Source organism: Mesoplodon mirus (assembly GCF_964341445.2).
Source record: "Mesoplodon mirus genome assembly, chromosome: 16".
Lineage (NCBI taxonomy): Eukaryota > Metazoa > Chordata > Mammalia > Artiodactyla > Ziphiidae > Mesoplodon > Mesoplodon mirus.
This window is the reverse complement of record NC_138992.1, coordinates 68193875-68219972: the sequence shown is the minus strand read 5'-3', so window position 1 is coordinate 68219972 and position 26098 is coordinate 68193875. Positions and strand designations below refer to the sequence as shown.

The 26098-nt window shown below is 41.8% G+C and overlaps 2 protein-coding genes across 2 annotated transcripts in view; one reads left to right on the top strand and one right to left on the bottom strand.

Moving 5' to 3' along the window:
• Positions 1-749: 749 nt before the first annotated feature.
• Positions 750-3614, top strand: BHLHE22 (basic helix-loop-helix family member e22). The gene has a single exon (XM_082600859.1). It carries the CDS (start codon positions 831-833, stop codon positions 1917-1919), a length of 1089 nt encoding a protein of 362 aa, XP_082456985.1. The 5' UTR covers positions 750-830; the 3' UTR covers positions 1920-3614.
• Positions 3615-10977: 7363 nt separating this feature from the next.
• The window catches only part of CYP7B1 (cytochrome P450 family 7 subfamily B member 1), a 181925-nt gene continuing 166804 nt past the window's right edge, over positions 10978-26098 (bottom strand). Inside the window, exons 5-6 of the mRNA XM_082601474.1 lie at positions 23693-23868; positions 10978-16687 (exon numbers count right to left, since the gene is read on the bottom strand). Coding sequence (XP_082457600.1) covers positions 16400-16687; positions 23693-23868 — 464 coding nt within the window. The 3' untranslated portion in view covers positions 10978-16399. The remainder of the gene's footprint in view (positions 16688-23692; positions 23869-26098) is intronic.

The following is a 26098-nucleotide window of genomic DNA, read 5'->3' as shown; positions in this document are numbered from 1 at the left end:
GCGTCTGCTTTCCACGGGACTCCCAGGCTTCGCCGCCGATCTACAATTTGCTGAAGGAGCAAAGAACATCCTCGGCTCTAAGTAGGGCTTTTAGTGTGCTCATTGATGAGTGAAAGTCGCCACACATGTCAAGCTAAAGGCAGTTGTTGGGTTACTAACAGGACCCAGCGCCTTGCAAACATATGCGCTAAGCTGTGTATACAGATGGCAGGCAGAATAATGGAGCAGGCGCCTTTTATAAAGCTCTAGCTGCTGCCTGTCTTCAGACCTGGGAAATGAAACTATTCAGACTCGCGGCCAGATAGCGCCTGCGATTGTTTGTTACCGTTTTAATCCTATTAATTAAAACGTTAACCTGATTGGGTAGAAAGCGCTGTCCCAACAGGCGACTCTTCTTCATAATAACCTACTCAGAGATAATGATGTAAAAGACTCCCCCGTCTGTGGCGGCGGCTGGTTGATGGGTCCGGAAATCTCTTGAAGGTGAATCCAAGCAAGATAAACGGTGCGGAGAGGAGGCGCGGGGCTGGGCTCAGAGCGGCGGCGGCGGCGGCGGCGGCGGCGGCGGCTCCACTCCCTCCGCGCCCACCCTCCCACCATGCGGGGCCGCGGCCCATGGTGAGCCCCAGCAGGCAGCACCATCGGCTGGAGACGAAGAAGAAGAAGAAGAGGAGGCGGCGAGCGCGGGGGAAGGCGAAAAAGAAAAAGAAGGGGAGAGGGCTGCCAGCAGCACCGGGACCGACGCGCGCACCAGCCCCAGAGCCCGGCTCGGGCGCGGCTGCGGCGCCGCCCGACTCCCGAGCCCAGGCGGCGGCGGCCGGCGCTGGACCATGGAGCGCGGGCTGCACCTCGGCGCGGCCGCCGCGGGTGAAGACGACCTCTTCCTGCACAAGAGCCTGAGCGCCTCTGCCGCCAAGCGCTTGGAGGCGGCTTTCCGCTCCCCGCCCCCGAGCATGGACCTGTCCCTGGCGCCGCCGCCTCGGGAGCGCCCGGCGTCCTCCTCCTCGTCGCCTCTGGGCTGCTTCGAGCCGGCTGACCCCGAGGGGGCAGGGCTGCTGTTGCCGCCGCCCGGGGGAGGCGGTGGCGGCGGCGGCGGCGGCGGGGTGGGCGTCCCCGGGCTGCTCGTGGGCACTGCCGGCGTTGGGGGCGACCCTAGCCTGAGCAGCCTGCCGGCTGGAGCCGCCCTGTGCCTCAAATACGGCGAGAGCGCCAGCCGGGGCTCGGTGGCCGAGAGCAGCGGCGGCGAGCAGAGCCCCGACGACGACAGCGACGGCCGCTGCGAGCTGGTTCTGCGGGCCGGCGGCGCCGACCCGCGGGCCTCCCCGGGCGCGGGAGGCGGCGGCGTCAAGGCGGCCGAGGGCTGCTCCAACGCCCACCTCCACGGCGGCGCGAGCGCCCCCCCGGGAGGCCCGGCTGGCAGCGGCGGCGGGGGCAGCAGCAGCGGGGGCAGCGGCGGCGGCGGCAGCAGCAGCAGCAAGAAATCCAAAGAGCAAAAGGCGCTGCGGCTCAACATCAACGCCCGGGAGCGCCGGCGGATGCACGACCTGAACGACGCGCTGGATGAGCTGCGCGCGGTGATCCCCTACGCGCACAGCCCCTCGGTGCGGAAGCTCTCCAAGATCGCTACGCTGCTGCTCGCCAAGAACTACATCCTCATGCAGGCGCAGGCCCTGGAGGAGATGCGGCGCCTCGTCGCCTACCTCAACCAGGGCCAGGCCATCTCGGCCGCCTCCCTGCCCAGCTCTGCGGCGGCGGCGGCGGCGGCCGCTGCCCTGCACCCGGCGCTCGGCGCCTACGAGCAGGCTGCCGGCTACCCGTTCAGCGCCGGGCTGCCCCCGGCCGCCTCCTGCCCGGAGAAGTGCGCCCTGTTCAATAGCGTCTCTTCCAGCCTCTGCAAACAGTGCACGGAGAAGCCTTAAACACCCCCCACCCCCGAAAAACATAAGACCGACCCCAAAGCTAGAGGAGAGTGAAAAGCTGCTCCCCACCCCCTTTATTTGGTCCTCTCGTAGTCGTGAAAACACTTGCAGAGAAAACAAAGCAGAGGCGAGAACTGCGGAGAACTATCAGAGACAAACGGGACTTCTGGCCTCGACATCCCCAGAATCTCGGTCTTCGGGGTGGGGAGGGAGGGAGGAGGGAGGTGGAGTTGGGATAGAGTATGGATGTCTTTTTTTCTCGGAAAAGTGGCAACTTTGGTGGCAGCCTAGACCGCGAGGAAGCAGAGTTTTCCTTTAAGGGTAAAAAATAAGTTGAGAAGTAGGTGTTATTAAGCGTGGAGAGTATTACGTGGCAAAATAGTAATCCTCCTAATAATTGTGAATTTGGCTAGTGCTGAGGGGGGGAGGAGGAGTCCGGGGTTGGGTGGCTGGTGGCACGGAACATTCATTCAGACAAATCAGAAAGGGCACTTGAAAATAAATTTTGATTCTGAGCCAGGAGAAAAACTTGAAATGTAGATTTATTTAAGTGAAGAAAAAACAAAAACAAAAACAGGAAGAGACACGTTGCTATGAAAGACTTGTATTTTTTATTGTCTCTGAACTTGAATCCTGTGAAAATGCTCAAAAGTTTTGGCAAGAGTGATATTAAAAAAAAAACTGACTGTGGCTGAAAGAATTGCATTTAAAAATATTTATGTGCACCTTGTTACTTTCCACTCTGCAATGATGTATTAACGATTCATGGTATTTATTTGTTATTCTTCAATGACCCTTCCACATCAACAGTATTTATCCTGTGTTAAGGTCATGGGGTCTTATGTGCAGATTTTTTTTAATGCCTCTAAAATTCTGTTTTATAGATTAACTGATATTGTGTGCCAAGTGTTTAAAAGGGTTTATTTGCCAACAAGTATGAAGAGACATATTGATGTATCTGAGCTGCTTAGGTTTATCAAAGGTCACCTGGATATCTTCAGCTGCATCATCCCTGTATTTAAATTGAGCTTTAATAAATTGCTTCAGTCCAAAAATTACAGGAAAGGTGTATTCTTAATTGATGAATGAATTGATCTCTTTTTTTGAAAGGGGACTCCTTTGCATTCTAAAAAGGAAAGACATCACAGCAATAGATCCTATAAGTAAGAACATGCTAAGCAAATATTTTTCCAGGCTGTGCTGTGCATTTTTAAAAGGTCTAATTTAATTGCTTTTAATATATGTATACATATATAAGTTATTTTAACTGTGGAGAATTATTTAAGTTGAAGGACTGGTTTGATTTGCCTATGGTGTGAAATCCTTTGTTATTTTTCTAAAAAAATTTTTTAAAGAAATAAAATAAAACTAAGGAAGAGCAAGAAGCTATTTACCCAAAGCGAGCTTTCAGTTTTAGTTTGCATGGCTGTTTGCCTGCCTTTCTATCCTACGAAAATCAAGAAAACCTTTTTTAAAAATGGAGTCCTGCTATTTTCCACTCCTTGCAGATAATACTAATTCAGTTTGTCAGGTTGGATGGTGAGTGGGGAGCTATGATGGATCTATTGGCGGGTTTTGGATGTGTAAAGAATGATATATATATTAAATAGGTCAATCAGACGATGACAGCTATGTACAACCATTTGTATGTGTATCTATGTCAGAGAGAATCTTTATTAAAATATTTTGATCAAACATTTCATTATGCTGTGCTTTGTGGAGGGAGCAATCACCTCTCTTCTGTGTTACTCTTTGCTTGCAAGGTAACAAAAAAGAAAGGAGTTTCAGAGAAGGTGGAACTAAAGTTTTGTCAGGGATACACAATTAGGAGCAGTCCTAGTTCACTTGTTTACTTGTTACAGGATGGTGGCTGGGCCTGGTCATTGGAGGATTGATAAATGGGGTCAGTGGTGAGACCCAGAGGAGGTCCAGAGCTCCTGTTTGCTGGCATGAACCTTGAAGGCCCTGCTTTCCCTGGAGTTCTTCTCCCACTCTGTATGGCATTGTTAACTACCATGCCGGGGCCCATCAGAGAGGGTAAAGTTTCTTAAAGAGTTTTTATCAAAATTTCCATCTCCAACTTCCTAAAAGCCAAGGAAAAGCAATGGATTTGGATTCTCTGAGGATGGATTGTATTGTGGCTTCTCCCCCCTGCTTTTTGTGTGTGTGTGTGACAGAAGAATCAACCAGGTTGAATTATGTGCGTAAACAATGCCCATAGAGATTTAAAAAATGTTCTGTGTTACTTGTTAATGAGATTTGTAAGGCAGTATGTTTGGATTGGGTTGGGCGTTGATTCTATTCAAGAATGTCTGTACAGGCTTGTATTTGGACTTTAATAATGCCCTCAAATTTAGAAGGTTTGATTTTTATTGTGGTGGAGGTTAGAGAGACGGTGGTGGTGAAGTTATAGTGTTTCCTCTGTAGGCAGTTTGCTAAATGCGTTTTGGTCTGTGTAGCCTCAGCCCATAATGATATCCCTAAATGCCATCAAACTTAGTGGGGGGTGAGGGAGGGTATTTTCTGCTCCACTTGCCATCAAAAAAGATTAATCAGAACCTGTAACTTTTCAGAAAACATAACAGCAAAGGGCCTTGAAGCTGAAGCCCTCCCAGTCTGGGAGTGGGAGTAAAGGGAGGGAAGAGACCAGGGCAGCCCCCAGGCAGGAGGAGACCCGTCTCTCAGCATTTACCAGACAAAGCCTGGGTGCGTCTAATTATGATTATTAAAACAATTTCCATGACGATGTCTAATATTATGTTAATTTGAAAACAACTGTGTATGAAAACTGTCTACTATAATACCTAAATTCATTTAATGAAACACATCGTTAAGGCAATTAAACCTCCTGGATGTGATTAAGAAACATAATTATGACACTGTTCTGCGCCATAATTGGGTGCCTTTAATCAAGGGGTAAAGTGATCAGCAACACAGCCATTACATTGTATTGTTCTGGCCCTGCTGTCCATCATTCTGATTAGGAATTAACCACAGCCGCCATCAGTCGAATTGTTTTTGTTTCTTTTTGCATGTTAACATTGTAGGGGACACATTCGCTGCAAGATTTAACTGCTTAATATTTCTCATTATTAAGAAGGCCTCCTTGATGTATTCCCTCTGTAACCTCTGTGCTGTTCAACTAGTATTAGAAATAGTACAAATAACAAATCTTGAACTTCAGGAGAAAAAGGAAAGCTCACCCTCCTTTCACCCTTAAATAACTCAGTCTCCAGCCTTAGTCCTGAAGGAGACTGGAAATGACTGGGGGTCGGGCAAAGGAGAGGATGTTGAGAATAAGTCGGAATGTCAGACAAATATGTACAATTGTTCAAAGTAGCAGGGTTCATAATATTTGTTTTCATTTTGATAATTTCAGACAAATTAATTCTCTTTCCAAATCCAGGAGCTGAGCAGCGTTGGGTTCTAGGAATAAATGTGGGACATCTGAAAGGGGCGGGGAGGACTTTTCGGTGATTTACTTAGGCGGCTTTCCCTGCGCTAACCCCAATGTTTCCAAAGTTTCATTAGCGGCAGCTTTTAGAAAAGGAAACCAATGATTGAAGAGAAAATTCTTCCCCCACCTGGCAAAACCCCCGGCCGCTTTCCGGGGCCCCTGGACTCCTGGATTTCAGCCCAGTATGGAAAGTTGGCCCACACACTTGTGGGCCCCAGTATGTCCTTCCAGTGTGCATCATCCACTTCGGGACTGGGTGACTGAACAGGGAATCAGTGTGGTCTTGCTGAAGTGCCCTTGGGCCCAAACAGGAATCCTGGCCCCTAAAACTGCAGCGTCTGCCAGAGAACCTCGGTCAGCCCCAGAGCCTTCGTCCACCGCGCTTTGGGGCGTTTCTCCCGGGAGCAGGGGACGATCCCCGCTGCTCAGGTTTCTTAGGAAACTGACACTGGGCAGAGGAGGCCGAGCGAGGAGCCAGAGTCCCACTTGGACTTTTATTCCACCGGCTTCCTTCTCTAATTTCTGTCTAATTTCAATTTCCTTCTCTAATTTCGAATTCCCATTTAGGTCTCATCTCCAGCTTGACGTGGGGTGCCTACAGGAGTGAAGCGCGTTGAGGCTTTTCGTGGACTCCTACAGGACCAGCAAATGATCACCTTCGAAGAGCTCACTAGTTACCCCTCCTCCCTCCCCGTGGTGCCTGTGTGTGTGTGTGTGTGTGTGTGTGTGTGTGCGCGCGCGCGCGCGCGCGTGTGCGTGAGCGCGCGCTCAGCGATGCGCTCTCCACCCTCAGTAGCTGGGCATCCCCTCCAAGACCCTGTGTTGAGCTTAAATTCCGCTCCCTCCTATGGCACCCAGCACCCATCCTTCCTGCCAACAGCTCTCTAGGGAGGGCCAAGGCCTCACAGGGTTCCCGTCTCCTCGCGCTCTTGGCCCGGATGCCGAAACCCAACCTTTCTACGCGCCCGGGACCCTGAGATTGCTCCAGCATGAGTGGCATTGACTTTTCCAATGTAATGACTTATGAAAGATATAATCATGTGTTAAATTGAATCCTCCGTTTAACTGTTAATGGTGTGCTCTGGGCACATTTACGTATTAGATGCTATGGTAACTAATTACCACTAGGAAAAAGGATAATACACTTCCCAGACTTTGAAAAATAATGATGAGAGTTCACTTCCCGGCTCGCAGCACACAGTGGCGGCTCTGCCGGGCGGAGCGGCAGAGCGGAGACCCGAACGTGTGCCGGTGGAAGGAGGGAGGTGATGAATCCTGGTCGGGGGAGGCTCCTTGGTAAAAGCTTTCAAGAAAATGCGATTCAATGGGGAAGTGAGGGATGGGGAGGGCCCACTATACGGCGCTGCCTCTAAACAGAATTAAATTGCAAAACAAACGTCAGAAACAGAAGTATTCTTTTAATTAAAATGCAGGTCAGGCTGAATTAATCACGTGCCAAGCAACTTTACATCAATTAACATTTTTTGTTGTGTGGGCAAAATACACGAGCCCGTCTCCTTCAAGGTCTGCGTTGGCGCTTGTGACTTGGATGCCCCTGGATCCGCCAAGCCAATGAGCTGCGGGTTGATGTAAAGCTGGCCTTTTACATCAGACATTGGGCACAGTCCACAGTCGAAGGAAACGGGAGGGAAAACCAGGAGACAGCAACTTAAGGGTAAAAACAATTCTCAGGGTAAGAGTCTTTTCCTCTCCCCGCCGGATCTCTGGCTCTTCGAATCGGTTGATGAGTGTTTACAAGAACCAGGGTTCTGTTGTAGGCTGTGCAAAATAGCCAGGTGTCTGTTTCGCCCCAGGGCCAGGGCCAGTGTTTGTGCTGGGGACCCGGGAGGGCAGGAGGAAGGAGGGGGCGGCTTTTCCCGCGGGCCAGCCTGCCAGCCCAGGGTTGCAGCCAGAACGACGTCCACAACACGCGTGCCCACCGCGCTGCTTTGCTCAGGCTGCGCCCCGGGAGGGACTCGGGATCCGCAGCCGCAGAGCGCCCCTTCTCCTGGTCCTTCCCCTGCACTGACGTTCTGGGCCCCTTCTGCGGGGCGCAAGGCCCTTCAACCTCTAAGTGCCTGGGGACAGAACGCGAACTTCGGGGTCTCTGCCTCAAACTGTCTTTCGAGGGGAGGCACTAGGCTGGAGTTGTCCCCTGACCCGCGTGGCCTGGAGAGTTCACCTGCAGATGACAGGCTTGTAAGAAGCACCCCGCAGCCGAGCCAACCCGGGAATTCTGTGAAAGCGTCCCAATTTTAATCCCCAAAGAGCTCATCGCTTCCTAGCAAGGCAAGGAAAGTGAGCTCGCTTTCCTTGAGGCTCGATTTTGGGTAAATTATATCACTTTTTCTAAATGACTCGTCTTAACATAATCCAGGAGACTTGTGGACTATGGAAGAACTATCAGGTTCCCCTGAGTGCGTGTGCACGTGCCTGTGGGACTTTTCTTTCTTTCCTCTCCCTAGTGTTCCCGAATTCCGATGATACAGAAATACAGATTAGAGAGCTCTCTGGAAGAGAAATTACTGGGCTGGGAAGGTTAGACTGCAAAGGGAAAGAGGGTTTTGCGGTTACCAGCCCTCCAGCCCCCAATATAGCATGGACAAGCCTATGTTAGAAGTCACCAGCATGCTCAGATGGGGAGTTGGCTTTTATTAGGCTCAAGGTGATATCGTTTTCCTTCCCAGCTTGGGAAAGAGTTAATTCTTTCCCAAAGACCATAGTTGCCCTTGTCTTCTCAACCTGATTCAGAGATGCAATAAAATAGGAAGCAAATTTATGATCTGTTTCAAGCATTTTATTGCTGTATTTTTAAATTCATATATGCACATATAAGAACTATGATCTGTGAAGAATTTGAAATGCGATACTAGAATGATACATTTTAGATAAAACATAACCATATCTTTATATAATTGTCTCAGATTAAAATAAAAAAGAAAAATAGATTTCTAATGTGGACCAAACTGAAAAACTAATGACAGCCATAAACTGCTAACTAACCATAAATTAACATCTTCATCAAATGCTAAAATGGTATCAGTGGTTATATAAAGCAATTATTATTTCTCTTTATAAGTTTTAGAATAAAGTTCAGGGATATTTAAAGGACCCATTATTTACCAATGCGTCCCAATCTTAAAGATTTCATATTTTATTAGGAGGATGGCTGCAACTCAAATCTGCTATGTTAATAGGGATGTTTAGAGGTGAGAATTTAGTTTTAAACATAAAAATGCTTCATGGCCTAACCTCAGTTTATGCATTTACTCTGCTCTGGCAATTACTGAAGAACTTGGTGTAAGGATTTCTGTGTCAAATATCCTTATCTCCTCTCTGAAAATGGAAGACAAATAATTTCTTATTATGTGAGAGAGTCAGATTATGTACCCAACTGGTTAAAACATTAAATCATGCACTGTCTGTTGAAGCAAGTGCAGCTACATTTGCCATGCACAGTCTCTTTCTGCAGAGCTGTGGTCAAAATTCAGATGCTAAGCTGAGCCTGTCCCCTGCATCTGAGACTTCCATGAAAAAAAAACAGAAAAAGATTTTCCTAACCAGGCCTCCACAGAAACATGAAAAGCCATGAAAGAGGAAAGGAAATCTGTCTATTAAATCTATAAATGTATCAGGGCACAGGGGCAGGGAATAACTTACTTTAATTTTCTTTTACAGAAGCAGCAGGCATATATATCTTTAAAGTGTAGATTTCTCAAGAGAGTGTAATTAAGTAAAATCTGGAATTATTCAACAAAGTAAGCTCTTTTTAAAACTTAGAAAATTGTGTTTTTATGAAAACAAAATACTGATTTGGACTATGGAGGATCTGGGTGGAACACACGCAAATTATCTCTGCCACTCAGGTGTAACTTCCTGTGTGTTGCCCTATTGGGTAGTTATTGTGGATAAACATCTCCAAAGGTCAAGGATTAACTAAGATCTGCAACTGGCTAAGTCCTATGATCACTGTTTAGTTTAACTTTTGAGAAGCATTGTTTAGTCTGAGGACTTTCTTCTTTAAAAATGAATACTATTTTTATAGCTTTTCTTGTAAGTCTAAAATTAGTTTAAAATAAAGTTAAAAAAAATACTGAACTTTAAAACATGGAGAAAGTACTACTTCCTGTATGCTTCTAGATTAAAAAAATTCAAAAGTGATTTCAAATACTTTAAAAAATATTCCATTTAAAGTATAAAACAAAGGCATTTATAAAATTTTAAATATATTGGCCAGTTCTTAGAAGTTATAGAATGAAAGTATACTTCATTTAAACAGTAATTTGAACATGAAAGACAAAATCACTTACTTAAAAATGTGGGTTGTCAGGTAATAATGACATATATGTTAACTTTAATGGTTATTTCTTAGAAATAAAAGTTACATGAAATAAATGTTCTCTTGCAAACAAATAAGAATCTCCAGCTAATATGTGCTTTATAAGTGTTTAAATTTGACTCAACGGTAAACCATTTGGTATTACTACATTTACCTGTTACTTCTATTGCCCTAGTTTCTCCTATAAGCACAAAACTTGTAAGTTGTAAGGGAATTGAAATACCTCATGAGTCTATCTCTAAACATTTACTTTCTAGGTAGTCTGCAGTATATCATGTCTCTCCTTATAAAAATGAATACATTTAGGAATTAAGAACATAAACTATACCTCAAAAAATTAACAAAAACTGTATCAAACACACTTAAAATTACCAGCATAGCCACTATTTTTTTCTATTCAGCTATATCCTCAATAGAAAATGCACATTATTACTCACATAACCATGGATAATGCAGACAGTTCTGCAAAATTATTGTTTACTCAGTGTTTTTTAGAGTAAAATTGAATGCAAAGATAATTATTTCATAGATTGTCCATTTAACGACATAATTTCCCCTAAGTGTTCAGCAATACTGAACTGCCTAGTTCAAATGAACAGGAACACTCTCAGAGTCTAGGGTGATCTTTAAAACATTAATGGAGTGTTTCTTAGAAAAGCTAAGTGTCCCAGTGAAATGCTGTAGGTACAGTTACTGAAGAAGCCACACTTCATCAACAGCATGTTCTGTGTTATGTTTTATTTACAGCTTGCATTTCAGCTCTATGAATACACAGAATACTGTCCAAATATTACTCAGCCTCATTCATTATCTGTGGTAAAGTGATCTGCAGAAGACGAAGACCACACCTCTCTTATGTGGAGAGAAATGGAATCTCTCTCCCATTCTTGTTGTTCTTATACATCTCTCCACAGAATAATGGCTATTATTAAGAACTGCAGCCTAGCAAGGTCAGCCTGGTTAAAATAAACTTGTTTAAAAACTTATTAGTCACTGATATTACTTGGATCTGTTTTTATTTCCCACATAAATAACTAAGTGAAAATATATTGACACATGTTCTGAATATAACAATTAATGTACTTTTATCGAAAGTATGAGAAAATAAAAATATATGTATATGTATGTGTCAGAGGGAGATGGGGATTTGGGGATCTTCAGACAGCAAAATTATTTCCCCAATAATTTACTATTTGTAATCAAATCTTCTGTCACCCAACATGCTCCTAGTAGGGAAATAAGGGGACACAGTCATTCACCTGTGCTTTAAAAGTTAATTTATTGGCTTGTAAATTTAAAAAACAACATTAATTGAGTTACAAAGCACTTGCATTTCTTACCTAAGATCTTTTCAAGATAATTTGCTTCCTCATAAATCCACCTATATACCATTTTAAAATCAAAAGAGTATTAAACAAACATTCAGGACACGTTTTTAAAAATATACAGCCTCCTCTGCTTAAAAAATATTTTAAAATGTAAGTATTGCCAAATTACCTCCTTTTAAAAATTGTTCAGTAGAGATTTTCACAAATTAAATTGATCTTACTCAAGATATTATAAACAAAGTAAACGTTTAAGCAAAAAAGTTCCATCACCAATGATCACTGATTTAGATGAACACTCTGAAGTAGAATCAGTAATAATTGCTTTAGAGAAACATTAGAGAACTTTATGTGATCATCCACTGTCATTTAAAATAGTGCTACAGGGAACTTAATCTTGGCTTGCTAACTTTTTCCTAATTGAGTATGTGAATATGAATACCTAATAATGCAGTTCAAGTACATAATGGTTTGCAATATTGGTAAATTTAATAGATTAAAGCAGTGTACATTCTCAGGGCATATAATTCTTGTTTTATAACTATTGACATTGTTTTATATGAAGATCAAAGCCTAGATAGTTTTTGTGCTTTGATCTTTGAAATTGGTTTTAAGATTCCATGGTTAAATTTGAAGAATTAGCTTATAGGAAATGCGACCCAAATTATTTTTCATGAGTAAATAAACAGAAGTAATCATGCAAGTTTTGAGTATAGAAGCTCCTTTGCCTCACACTTGTGACCCAAAACTTAATGAGAAAATGGAGAAAATATAATGAAGTATGCCAGGAAAGCCCAACAAGGCAGATAAAGTTCTCGAATAGGTTGCTTATCAGCATTCCTTACTCAGTGATAAATAGCTTTTTCCCGAATATCTTCAGAGCATTTAGTGTTTGCTAACTGAATGCTTCATTACTGTTGGTCATTGATATAAAATAATAGTTTTAGTTATTCATTTTCTTTAATTTGAAATTTAGAGGAGGCTTAAAAATGAAAAGATGGGTTTTTACTATATGTAAAATACAGTTTTTAAAAAATTCTGAAGCCTCCATGATTGTATTTGGTTTGGGTTATTTTTAACATATAATCACAATACTTGATGTATATGTTTTATTGTATGTAATTAGGCTCATAGTAATTTCTCATTACAGAACACTAATTTCGAATGAGTGATGGAAGTTTCGTTAGAACTGGTGATAAATCAGAATTTTAAAATAGTTTTAAGGAGATGATTTATTACGGCCACATGTATAATAAATTAGTTGGGTATGTATTGTGTTCTCTAATACATTATGTGTTCTTGAAGAAGGGTAATCCAGTGCATAGCATCACATCTAGGATAGAGGAAATGCTCAATAAGTGTTTGATTGAATAAATGAATAATGAATTAACTAATGACAAAAAATGGTTCCCTTTAACAAATACATAAGAACAGTTTTTTAAAGGCACAACGTTGTCAAAGTATCTCCTTTACAACTTTAAGTTTGTATATTGCATTACACTTTTCAAAGTAAGTTTGCACATCTTGCTGTGTTCAATCCTCATAATGAACCCTGGTGTCAAAAGGCCTTAATATTTTTATTTTGCAAATATGGAAACTGAAGCACTGAGAGGCAAAGTGACTTGTTGATGAAAACAAACCAGTTATGTCATAGCTAGAATCCATGTCTTGTAACTCATTTCTCCATGACATTTATTCTACTTATAAACAATCTTTAATTACCAGATTTAAGCCTGTCACAAGACTCTCTTGTTTTGTTTCTACCACCCATTGCTTTTATGTAATATTTTACATAATACTTCTACTCTAAATTCCTTTCGCTATAAATTAAGCAGAAATTAGAATGGAATACTTTTCTGTGCTCTCTCTGCTGTAGCAGCTCAAAAGTGTACTACTAAGATGAATTTAAGAATCTGGAGGCTTCCACTTCAGGCAACATGGTGGAATAGATGTCCTAGTACAAAACAAATGGGCTATACTTTGTGGCAGGCAGAAGATAAAGCTTGGGGCCCAAGCGGGGCGTGTGTGTGTGTGTGTGTGTGTGTTTGTGTGAGCATGTAATCCAAGACCTGTACACAAAGCCAAGAATTTGCAGAGGTCGCAGCCTCAGTAAGTGACTTAGAAAGAAACCTTGCTCCACAGAGAAGGACTGTGGGTATACCTGCCTGTCTCAGCCTTGGCTTTGGGTAAAGGGGAAAAAAAAACCCAGAAAGTCTCTCCTGTCTATTCCTACTCATAGGGTTGCAGTCTGGCTGATTTAGGGCTAGAACCCGCACTATCTATGTTGTTCCCAATCCCCTTTCAAAATACTCAAGTTGAAAATGTAAAGTGATCTGAAGTTGACAGTAACACCGGCAGTCAGACAAAAGCAAACGCAAATTCTCTCTGGAGGTGTGAACTTTAAACTCAGGTCTTAAAAAAATGTCCAGAGATAAAATTCCAAGGAACATGGGCCCAGTAAACAAGCCATCCTGTGGCAGAGTTAAAAGAAAAGCAAACTACAGAATCAGACCCACAAAACACTGATGATGTGGAAATACCAGGTACAGAATATAAAATAAGTTTCTTAATATATTTAAAGAAATGGAAGAAGATATTGAGTGTATGATGAAAGAACAAGATATTATCAAAAATGACCAGGCAGATAGGAAGAACAAAAAGAGAATTCTCAAACTGAAAATGTAATCACTGAACTTAGCAGACTCAGTGGAATTGAAATCCTGAAAGCTGACGAACTGACAGTTGGTACCCTGACTCAGATCAACCCTGGAGACCTCACAGAAGGGAGCGGGTGATAAGGATCTGAGCATGGAACACAACAAGTCTAGAACATCTCAGAGAATGAAGGCTGTCACGGCCTGTGTGTGTGTGGGCGCGCACGTGTGCGTGCGTGTATGTGCGCGTGGGCATGTGGGCATGTGTGCATGCGCGTGCATCCGTGCATGCGTGTGTGCATGTGTATGTGTGCGCGTGTGCGTGCGCGCGCACGTGTGTGCACGTGTGTGCATGTGCGCGTGCGAGCGCGCGTGTGTATGTGCGTGTGTGGTGGGGCTGCTGATGACAGGGTTTGCAGCCCAGGGTGGAGGGTGGAGCACACAGTAGTGGGAGGACCTCTAGGTTCTCCTTTGGCCTCTCCCCCCAAATTAACTGTCCCACCAACACAGTTTCCATCACTGGGTAAATAGAGCATTAAAACATGGTGGATGCACATTATGGGATACTATACGGCAGTTAGAAGCAACAGATTAAATATACATAAAGTAATATGGATATATCTTTAAAAATATAGAGTGTAGTTAAACATTAAGAAGAATAATGATTTATAGAATATACATTTATGAAAATTAAACACATATGCACCCAAGATAATAACATATGTTTTATAAAAACACATACAAATAAAAAGATACACACCGAACACATCAGACTATTTGCCTATGATGGGGAGGGGTATGATGGTAGCCATTAGGGATAAAATAGAATGAGTCAGTAAAGCCAGAGGGCCTTGTTTGGGCCAATTATAATTGTGTACCATGAACTAAGGGACATAAGGCGTGTGATCACTCAGTCCTATGAACCTGAGCTTAAAATAAAAAGAAGGAAGAAACAAACTCGATGGATGGATTAAAGAGTAGAATAAACTGGCAGAGAAATCTAAAGATCCAAAGAAATTACCGAGAATGTAAATTAGAGGTGGAAAATACGAGGCAAAAAGGTCGAACAACGTGGAGTACAGAGCGAGATACAGAGCCTGAGAGAGGAAATATTCAAAGAGATCATGATTGTGAACTTTCTACACTTCATGAAAGACACCATGACATGCAAGCATGATAAACAGAAACTAAGAACATCAAAGACAAAGAGAGCACGTTAAAGCTGTCAGAGAGGCAGACTACCTACTGAATAATTACACCGAATACAGGTTAACTGAGATATCCTCAAAGCCCTGTGAGGAAATCACTGTCAATCTAGACTTGTGCATCTAGCGAAATCACCTTTCAGGAATGAGGGCAAAAAGGAAAACATCTTCAATCCGGCAAAAACAAAGTTTAGACCGGTAGACCTTCACTAAGGTGCACTTAGAGTACGGACTAAAGGAAGGAGAAAATAAATGCTAGAAAATCTATTTAGTTACTAAGTATGGTTAAGTATTTTATACTGTTACTTTAAAAATCAATTTCCTTTTCAAAAACAATAGCACATTTCCGAAATATCAGAAGTTCCAATGAATGCAGCATGAATGAACTGGGTTTAATTACCTGCTTTGCCTGTTTATACAAGGCATCAGCAGTTAGGTAGGATGCCAGACAATCACTTGGCAATCTGATACTAGCAATCTTTGAATCCTCCACACTGTGCTGCATTGTGGCATATGGAATTATACTGTATTACATAATGTTGTAATTCAAATAATACAAATAAACTCCAAGTCCAAGAGGTGAGGCGTCAAGAACAAATACTGCTATCTAGTTTCTCAGTTGGTGTAAATGGCAGCATTTAGGAAAGTTAATTCCAATACTGGCATAACCCTTATAGTTTACACTGGAGTCAAATGCTACAATCAGTCCTGTACTGAGCTCAACATTTACTCCTACAATAAACCTAATACTAATGTCTAGGGCAATTGCTGAATATATAATAGGTTTTTGTGTGTTCTTACACTGATAAATCTTATCAGTGTCTCACTTGAACATGAGTGGCCTTATATAACAAGAAATTTTGTTCTATTGAGCCACAGTATACAAAGTAATAAAGAACATTTATGGATGATTAAATACTGAAGTGAAGTTGAAGCATTTAATCTACTGCAAAACTCATTTAATGCAAACGTACCCTGGCAATATAGATATTATTGATATTATACTTGAAGGGAACATTTTCATCCAGTGTATCTCATGGAAATTTAATTTCCTTCTTCTCTGAGAACCTGGAATTTGTTAGACTGTGTCCATTTCCAGCACAAATTTCCATTAGTACATAAAGCGTATTCCTACATATTAGAGAAGAATTTGTGACTTTAAAAAAACCCCACAGTGTCAAATCTATTGCTGGGAAGGCACATTTACTATGACACTTGCAAATTACAATATGTATGTAGAAACTTAAAAAAAGCTACTTTAAGTTAATCATTATGTTGATTTTGATGTCAATTTCATGCCACCATGCTGTTTCTTTCTTTGTTTCTTTTTTTTGATGGGTTTTGTGACAAAGTACAGACTGGACTGATCTCAGATCAAACAGAAATTGGCACTTTTAAAACAAACAAAGCAATGACATTTGAAGAAATTAAAAACAAATAGATGAGCTAAGGACATTTAGGTTAGCTTTGATAGATTTCTTTTCTTTCCTTTTAGCTTCTTTAAGATTTTACTTTGTACCTAAATAAAACATCAGAGTCTGGATACTGAATACCAAACAAAAAGCGGTTGTAGTTTAGTTCTAAGGGCTTATCATCAATTATTTCTAAATCAAAGTAAGTTAAAAATACAACCAACAATTGCTTTATCTCAACTATTGCCAAAAATCGGCCTGGACATTTGCTGACTCCAAATCCAAATGGCATGTGGTAATACTTCAACTTTTTCCCTCTTTTAAAAAAGGTGGTTTTCTTCTTACCACTTTCTGTAAAACGATCAAATCTAAACTCCTGTAAAGAAGAAAACAGAGTGTTAAAATCAAAAATTTCCATGAAATAGTTTGAGTTCAGGTTCACACAGTTGCCAGCTCTCCCTGCCCATATTAAAAGGCTTCTTTTAACCCAGCAAACACCAGGAAGTAAAACTTAACTAAGTGCAAATCATGTATGAACTTTCAAAAAACCCCAGTGTTATTAGAAAATTACTTCTCCCATATCAAACAAATTCAAACTTTCCTATATGACTTTTCTTCACATTTCTCTCCTACGCTAAGTTTCCTAAGTAGAGAGGCAGTATTTCTGTTTTTATTCTCTAAGGTGGGTCTCCACATACGGGCACTTGAAATACCAATGTTGGGTAGACGGAAGGGCTCCTGCAGAGCTACCATGGTTAGGGGACAGTGAATCCTACTGGCCACAGAGGCTGCCTACCTAAGGATCCCTCCTGTGCCCTTCTCTATCCCTTCCCATCAGCTACTGATGGATGAGAAGGATGAGTTTAGGATTTAGTGTTTGGATGAAATAGATATTAAATAATAAGATTCACATTAAGCACTAGAGAAGAACTAAGCCACAAAATCGGTCTGGCTTGTTTTTTGATGTTGTATTGACTTTCTCCTATGACAGCTCTATTTAGAATGAGTGTTCTTTGGGTTAACTCTCTTGGTTTCTGATATGTTTTCACAAGTAAGTTATATTACTTGTTCCAGAAAACTACGGGACTGGTTTATGGAGGGTGTCTGGTCCTCCATCTTAATTTACTCTCATGTGAGTTTCTGAGAGGACACTGAGTGACCTTATTTTAGCCCATGGTGAATGAAACCATTGATTAGATTAACGCACATGGCATGCATGACAATGACCAAGTCTTTCTTGTACGTGGTGCTCATTAGCATTAGACCTGCTCAGCACACAACTTTGCTATGAACTATGAAGCCAAAGGCAAAGAAGCAGGTCAGACTGAAAGCATTTAGGTTATAGCGAAAACCCTACAGTTCACGAATAGATCCTGAATCCATCACAGATGATCTCATTTTCTCACTCAATGCCAGTATTCATGTCAGCAAAATCGTTTCCTTTAAAAGTATTGGTTTTATCCCCATTTACCTAGGATATTGATTTTGATAAATATTCAAGCTTAGAAAACACATTTTGTGTGGTTTCTATTCCACCCCCGCCCCCTAAACTTGCAAGTCGATGAAATCATAATGGCAAAATTAATCTGCATCAGAGTGCAAGTATATTTTCCCACAGATAGTTCTGGGATGTATCTGAATAGGCTCTAACCACTGCTAACCTAAAAGTGTCTGTCCATCCTTGTAGTACGGATAAGGACATTCTCTGTGGACATCCACTTTGTTACTGGAGATAGGATGGCTATACGGTACTCTCTCCCAGTAAATCTTTTTCCATTCCTGGGGCCCAAGCCTGCTTGCCTGGGTTCAGGTGCTTCCTCCTTCTCACTGACCAATCTGAGGAGACCAGCGCTCTTCCCAAGAGCTCCTTCCCTAGGCCAAACCAGTTGATGTCAACTTTGCCATGAAATGGTTTTCTATTTTGAAAAGCTCTCACTGTGGTCAGTCCTATGGTTTAAGCCAGAACATGCAAAAGGAAAACTTAGCTTGGGTTATGACTTCATAGTGTGCTGATATCATAAATAAACCAGAAACTGTCATGGCTTTTCTATATTTCTTTGTGTACGTGAATATGCAGCTGAGAAGTCACAGGGACCAACAAAGAATGCTGAAGTGCTCCCCCAGCCCTGCCATGTTCAGTTAGTGTATGTTCAATTCCCCCAAACATCTAGTCAACCAGTAATGTCACTCCTCTAGTTTTCCATCACCTTCCATTCGATTTCCTCACAATAAATATCATAGAAATTCCTATTTAGTTGTTTATATTATGAAACAAGAAGGGAAAAGGCCAACTTCTTTTGCTCTGTGGCTACCATTAAGCTCAAATGGGCATAACTAGCTTTTTGAGTCAAAATTTCTTCTCAGTTTGTTTTCCATTGCCAGAACACGGAGAACCCAAGCAGAAGCCACTTTTAGGAAGGGCTTGTGGCAGCTGCTGAGAATATAGTTTAGTTTTAGAAAAAAAGAAGGGGTGTAATAGTCTCACCCCATAAATTCTGGGGTCACAGTGACATAGAACAAAAAGTTAGAAAGCTCAAGATGCTTTGATCTTTGGTCTGGAACAACTTGAATACAGGATTTGTCATGTTGCAGTGACCATAATAGCTGGGTGCTTCATGATTCAAAAGGGTCAATTAAATGCAATATTATTCAACGGATAAGAATAGAGAAATCATAAGAGAAAAGCATGAGACACTGAAATTCCTCATCACTCCTCTACTGACTGTTGTGCTTGTTCCTCAACATCTTTCTTCTGCATGAGATCTCTCGAGGCACCAGTTGTGGTAATGACATTGCTTTGGTCTCTCACTGATTTAGGAGAGGGTGTATGAACCCGTCTCTCAGTGCTACAGGGGAGGAGTGTATGGGGCCATCTGGGAGAAGTTCCCTTCTTGTGAAGAAAGAAAAACACAACAAAATGGTCCATCACTCTTCCTCCTCTAGACCTGGTCATATGTGAATATGATGCCTGCAAGGCTTCAGCTATGCTGTCACCGGGCTGAAGCTAGCCCTCAGGAGATGGCACAGCCAAGAAATCCCCGGAGATGGGAGGTGTCACACCATCTTATTTATCTCCATATTTTCAAAGCCCCACCAGAGCGCTATGCACAGTGAGGTTCCATATATGTCTGTTGAATTAATGAATAAATACATGACAATAAAGTATATTTTAAAAGCAATCTTCAAACTTTTGAAGAAAACAGAGATATTGAGTGAATAAATAAAGATGGAGAGAATGAAGAGTAGATGAATATTCAAATATAAAATGTTTACAAATAGAAAATGGTATAATATTTAGCACTAGAAATAAAGATTGGGTAGACGATACAATTTCCTGGATAGAGAAGAATTTGGGGTATGAGTGACTGAGGAACGCTGCGTACCACCCTAATCTGTGTCCTCCAAATTTTATGTTTAGTTCAGTTCAACAGCTTTTTTTTTTTTTAGCACTTCCTGTATGTGCAGCATTGAAGTTTGGTTGCTCAGTGGTTGCTCAGTTTATGTTTGTATCCTTGAAATGTACTAAATGGCACAATCTCTATTCCAGTTTGAGAGACAGACAGACAAAAAATTATTGAGAGTATTTCCACATTTGTCATGACTAGTATATTCTAATAATAGTGGAAATAATCAAAAGAATGTTGATACAACAATTTTTATAGTGATTTAGAATTTTTTCAAGGGCTTTCAAATTCATCACTTTATAGTCCTTACACCTCTGAGAAGTAGGTTGGGCAGACTTGCATGAGGTCAAATGAGGCTTTTCATCATCAGAGCTTTGGCGGGGGGTTGGGGGGACGTCACAAGCTTTGTAATTACTTTGTTGTTTCCCTGTGTCCTTACTTTAGGAGGCTATATGGTTAAGGTAATGCGTTACCATCTTAAATGTTGGCTGTTTCTTCCCTATGGCCCAGCCCTTTATACCTCAGCACCTCCATAGAAAAACCAACCAATAGATCTGGTCTTCTCCATAGCTCTATTTTTGGATGCTGCATTTTGGCAGAAAAGTAATCATCACCATTTACTGATTACTTGAGAGCCAGTGGCTAGAATTCTGGCTGACAATTGACAAATTTGAAGAAGCCTTCATAAAATTTTTAAAAAGTATCAATTCCTAGTTAATTAAGAGATCATCTAGATTTTCTTGGGTAGCATTTAGACTGACACAGAAAGAAGAAATGAGAATTGGGAACAGGTGTTCCCTTTTGCTCTCTCTCATTGTTTTAATTTCACGTGCCAATTTTGTTTTCCACATCAGCACGTGCCACCTGACTGGCTAACGTTACAATAAGCTAAGGAACTCATATTCAGAAAAAGAATAATTCTTAACACAGTTTACGTGTTGGTAGCTTATAGGCCCAATTAGGTTCCCAAACATTTTTTGTTTAGCCTACATTGTGTTTTAAACTTAATTTCTCCAAACATTTAAAAATTCTAAGCTTCACCCAGAAATCTGAAGTTTAAAAAAAATAATAAAAATGACTTGGTCACATCAGGTCTACATGCTTGTTAAGGACTGAGGGTTGGCTCCAAAGTAGCCACATGGTCTCCCTTAGATGCCTCCTGGGCTGTCCTTTTACCAGAGTCCTTACCACTCCCGACAGTATTGCTATATTTACACACAAGCCACCTCATCTATTGGATCTAATTAGGCCCAGTACACATTTGAATGTGCAGTATCTGTAGTGATTTAACATTTTAACTGAAGTATATTTTCACTTTCAGAACATTCATCCATCTCAGCACCTCCTATTTATTTCCTTCTATGGGTACTCTCCTGCATGCCAGGCACTGAGAATTCAGAGAAGGTAAGGACAAGGTCTCTCCCCTCCTGGAACTTACAGTATACAGACGCATAGGCAAACAAGTAATTGCAAAATACCATGGGACGTGCCCCATAACAAAGGTACACCCAGGCCACAGAGTGAGCAGTGGCAGATTCTCTGAGGAATGAGGTGGGAATCGGGGACAAAGAAGAGGTGATTAAGGGGGATTATTGTGGCGTCACCTGCAGTCTCTCGGTGGACAAGAGAAGCATTCAACAATAGAGAGCTGGGTGAAGGAAGATATAACCTGTTTCTAGAATGTAATATTCTAGCGTCTCTTGGGCTTGAACATCCTGAAACCATGCCTCATTGGGTTGGAGGGAACCAATGTTCCACTAAGTCACCTCAGGTTCCACGTCCTCTGAGAATAACTATACTTATATCTGGAGTTGGTCTTCCTCATGATTTTAGCCTAAGAGCTATTGGCTATTTTCTATATCTAAGGGCTGGTCTTCTCATTCAAGATCTGTAGGGTACAAAAGTCAGGCAGTGAGGAGTATGAACTTCGGATGAGCTCCTGGGACAGTGCTGTCCATGACAAAGGCCAAGGATGGAATTTTCCAGAATTTTCTTCTCTTTTTTTTACTGTTAGTGCATGATTGTTTTTGGATGGGCATCTGTTACACGAGCATCTATAGCATCTACTTATTGCCATCCTAAGTTATTAAGAACAGAAGGAATCAATCCATAAGCCTGAGAGTGGTAAGTGCTCAGTAAATGTTTATAGAATGAATGATTACATAAGGCCTTGCCAAATCATATAAAATTAGTTCTGAACTATACCATTTTTTTTTCTGTGCCAATAACTATCAGCATTCCACAACTAGTTTCAAGGAAACAATACCATAGCAAAAATTAGCTAGTTGGTTTTAACATTAGTCAGGCATAGTTGGCTAATGTTAAGTCTAGTAAATAATAGAGAATGCTCATCAACTCAAGCTAGAGCTGCCCTAATGATGCAAAATCAGAGTTCACAATACTGCAATTTTGTTCTTCCCACTGATTTAGTATGAGGCAAACCCGTCCGACTACTATTTATTATGTAAAGTTTGGGCATTGCTATTTAGCATGCCACAGGAAAAGTATAAATCGACACACTTTCAAATGTTTAGCTTTGACATTTAAATTCCTAAAAGTCTAACTCATGGTCTTTTCCATCATGGCGGCAGGGTTGGGGATAGAGAATAGGAGGATCCCTAAGACCTTAACAATAGTGGTGATTTGGTAAACATTTATTATTTTTTGATAACTTTAATGTTGATTTTACTATTGTGACATGAATAATAAACCTGATAACTAGCAGGATAACCACATAATAAAAATACTAAGCAGAAATTAAATTGAAAATTGTAGATAGAAATGAAATTTTTTAAATTTTAAAATATTCTCCAAATATTAGCTATTTACTTGCTTTACTTATTGACCACCTAGTTACGTGTGGAATTTCTTTCTTTTTTTTTTTGATATTTACAAACGTGGAGATGAAGCCTGCTGTCTGCAAAAATGTTCATTCACTCACCAATACCCTACTTCTGATTTGCTATCATTATTCACATAACGCCTCTTCTGAAATACATAGAAACCATATGTACCTTCTCCCCTCACTTAAAAAATTGTCTTTGCTGATGAAATAAATGCTCATTATCTCATTGTATTTGAAGTCTGTCCTTTTCTTATTCATTTCCAAAATTCAACAAGATTTTAATCCAGCCTGGCTGAAAAACATCTTAGAAACTGGGTTTAAAAGTGGTTCAGCTCTAAACTGCTCAAAAAGAGCACAGAAGTTTCCCTTGGAAAAACGGTGTTTTTTATACAAAAACCACTGCAGCCACAACGTGACTTCCGGAGAAGCACAGGCAGAAGATGACTGTGCTCGATTTGCATGCAGGTGGTGAACCTCTGAAGTGGTATTAAGGGATGAGCCAAGGTGGATTAATTTCCAGTCTTTGATATTCATTAACTCCAGCTTCAGAAAAAAATACAAGGAGATGACACAATTACCCTCAGAGCTTTACCTGTGAGTAGCAGCTTTATAATCTCAAGTTCATAATGCCGTCCTAACTGATCAAGAGGGGCACATACCTTTAGTAAGAGGTGAAAAAGTAGATGAGCTTAACTCTGGCAAGGACGGTATCTGACTCTGGGACAGTCAACCCCACTCTGGAAACACTTAGCAGAAGAGTCATTAGTTATTCTCTAAGCCACCTGTCAATAGCTAGCCCTCCATGGTTTTTAATAATTCTCTGCCAAGCAAAACTTAATTTAGGCCTAACGTGAATAGTGTCCATCAAGGTATCAACGTTCATTTCATTTGAGGGAACTAGAGTTTAGTCTCATCGCCCTATTTCTCTTTATAGATCGTGAAACCTCTGAAAGAGAGATCCTTAAGGAAACCTTTCAGTAAATAGGAAAATGTTCCCATTGGAAGGAAAAACAGGAGTCATTAAGCTCTCTCAAATTCTTTCTGGAACAAGATGGCAAGAGAAAGATCACGAGGGAAAGGACTGTGCGTGCAGTATCTAAGAGGGAGCGATACCGGCTTAATGTTTATTTACCTCTGGAGCTTCGAAGATTTCAGGGTCATAATGTAAGACGGGAGGAAAGATGCCTACAAAGTCTCCCTTTCGCAGACAGCAGTCCTGGCTCTCTAAGTGTAGTGTCAAGTCCTCTTGAACGACGCGAAAGATGCCAGAAAAGGAGCATAGCCGCAAGACCTCAAGAATGGTGCTTTCTGAAAGAAACAAGCAAGCAACATTTTATTAAAATGTGACCGCTCCTGAAAAGTGCTCTCAATTTGCCATTAAAGCACATAAACAATAGCTGTGATTGACAGGGAGATCCTTTCCCAGTCAAATCCATTGAGCACCAGGAAGGAGCCAATGGGGGCTCTGAATGGGAGAGTGAGGAGGAGAGGGATGAGACCACTGTGGCCCAGCCCCCAAAGCTTGGGGCATTTCACAGGCAGGAGACATCAGCGCTGTACTGGGGCAGAAAGTCATTAACTAGGAACTTCATAGGAAAGAATGATCTGCAAGAGAGGAAGTCTGTGTTGGGACATACACACTGGAAATTAAAACCGTATCCCAGTTAAAGTACACCATTGGTGGGTTATTTCACCAACCTTCGGAACAGTGATGCCTTCAAAGCCAGGCTTCGGCGTTTACCAACCACTTAGGCAGTTAATAGTAAAGTAATTGTAGTAGTGCTTTCTGAGATAGCTTAACACTTAATTTCTTTTATGCTAGTTGTAAATAAAATGTGAGTCAGCATTTGCTGGAAAAATTTCAAAAGGAAAATACTTTAATAGGAATCAGAAGAAAACTGTATTTCCCCCAGCATCCAGGGAAAATAACAGCCACCATCATACCCTGGAAGATTCCAGAAGCTGAATGTCCTTGCTTTCCCAGTGGCCTTCACCTTTTGCTCCTAGCACGACAGATTTTTATGGCTAATTTCCGGCAATTTATCCTGGCAGTTTGAGGAGGAATTCCTTTGGGAATAATATGCATAATTTGCATAAATCATTCTGATAGCATGCATATCAGCATGTAGCTCCTGTCTAGGTCTGCATCTTTGCCTTCATAATCAAAACTGACTATGTTTTCACCAGCGTGAATGGGTCTTAGAATAAAAAGCTTGATTCTCTCTAATCAGCAATGTGAAAAAGAGCTCCAAATTGAGCGTTCTTTCCCCCTTCACATGGTAACAAACGGTTGTATTTATGGCTTGCAATTTAGAATCTCTCTCTCTCTCTCTCTCTCTCTCACACACACACACACACACACACACACACACACACACGAGGCCAGTTTCTTAGTGTTCAGCAAAGGTCTGAAATGTAGAATAACCAATTATTAGATTATAGAGGCGGGCAGGTCGGTGAGGGCTTGCATCAGCCAAAAATTAAAATAAATGCTATTTCCCCCAAATTGAAATCTATGCACAGCTTGCATAGGGCTATCAAGTAGCTTTGGGGACCTTCTCCCAGGAGGTTTTTCCCTAAGCATGCATTTGTCTAAAGAAATGAGGCTGCGGTCAGCTCTGTGTGGCCAGTGTGGTGATTCGATCTGACGTACAGTGAGGCTGTGCATATTCTTTTGGACTGCCTTCGTTATTATAATCAGGCAGAGTCAAATCGGTTTGTTGGTGACAGGGCCAGAAGAGAACTTTGGTTTTGGAACATGGACTCCACTGCAGATAGCCACAAGGCACCTGACACGACGGATTTCAGCTGGCAGGACACCAGCGACCAACATTTCTATGGTGAAAAGCAAGGGTCGGCTTCCCATGTACTGCTGTGGCTCATGTTGGATCAACAGCAGCATAACATCATTTTAGCTTGTGGTGTGAAATGGTAGCTGACATATGCAGCAGTGCTGTGCACCCACCGGGTCCAGGACGGGTGTGGGCAGAAAAAATACAAAAGCAAAATAATTGTGGGGTGGCCACGGTGACAGGGCAGGCATCCGAATGACACGGCCACATCCCATTGGCTGACGTGCTCGCGGAAAGGGTGGTAGCTTGCGCCCACTGCAGTATCACAAATGACAACTGGGCAAGCCTATCTTATGCAGAAGTTAATCACAATAATGGAGCACAAAGTGTGGCTTAGCGGTGAGGTCATAAATGACAAATCTGTTTCACCTCCCAGTACCGGTTATGTGCGCGAGCCGAGGTTGGCTCTGGATCGCAGCGATCATGCTGAGAATCATCGGAGGACAAAAGTAATGAGGGGCATTATTATCCACAGAGGAGAGGGGAGCTTCCGTGGCTCTGTGTTACAATGTACAGACACAAAAGCCACAGCCTTGCCGCCAGCCCCGGAAAGGATGCAGGCAGGGCTATATATACGTTGAGAAGAATGACAATTGCACAATAATAAAAAAATTGCGGCCTCTACTTGTAGTTGTCATAGTTGAGCAGACACCAGCCAGTGCCACTGACAGACCAGCTGGGCCCTG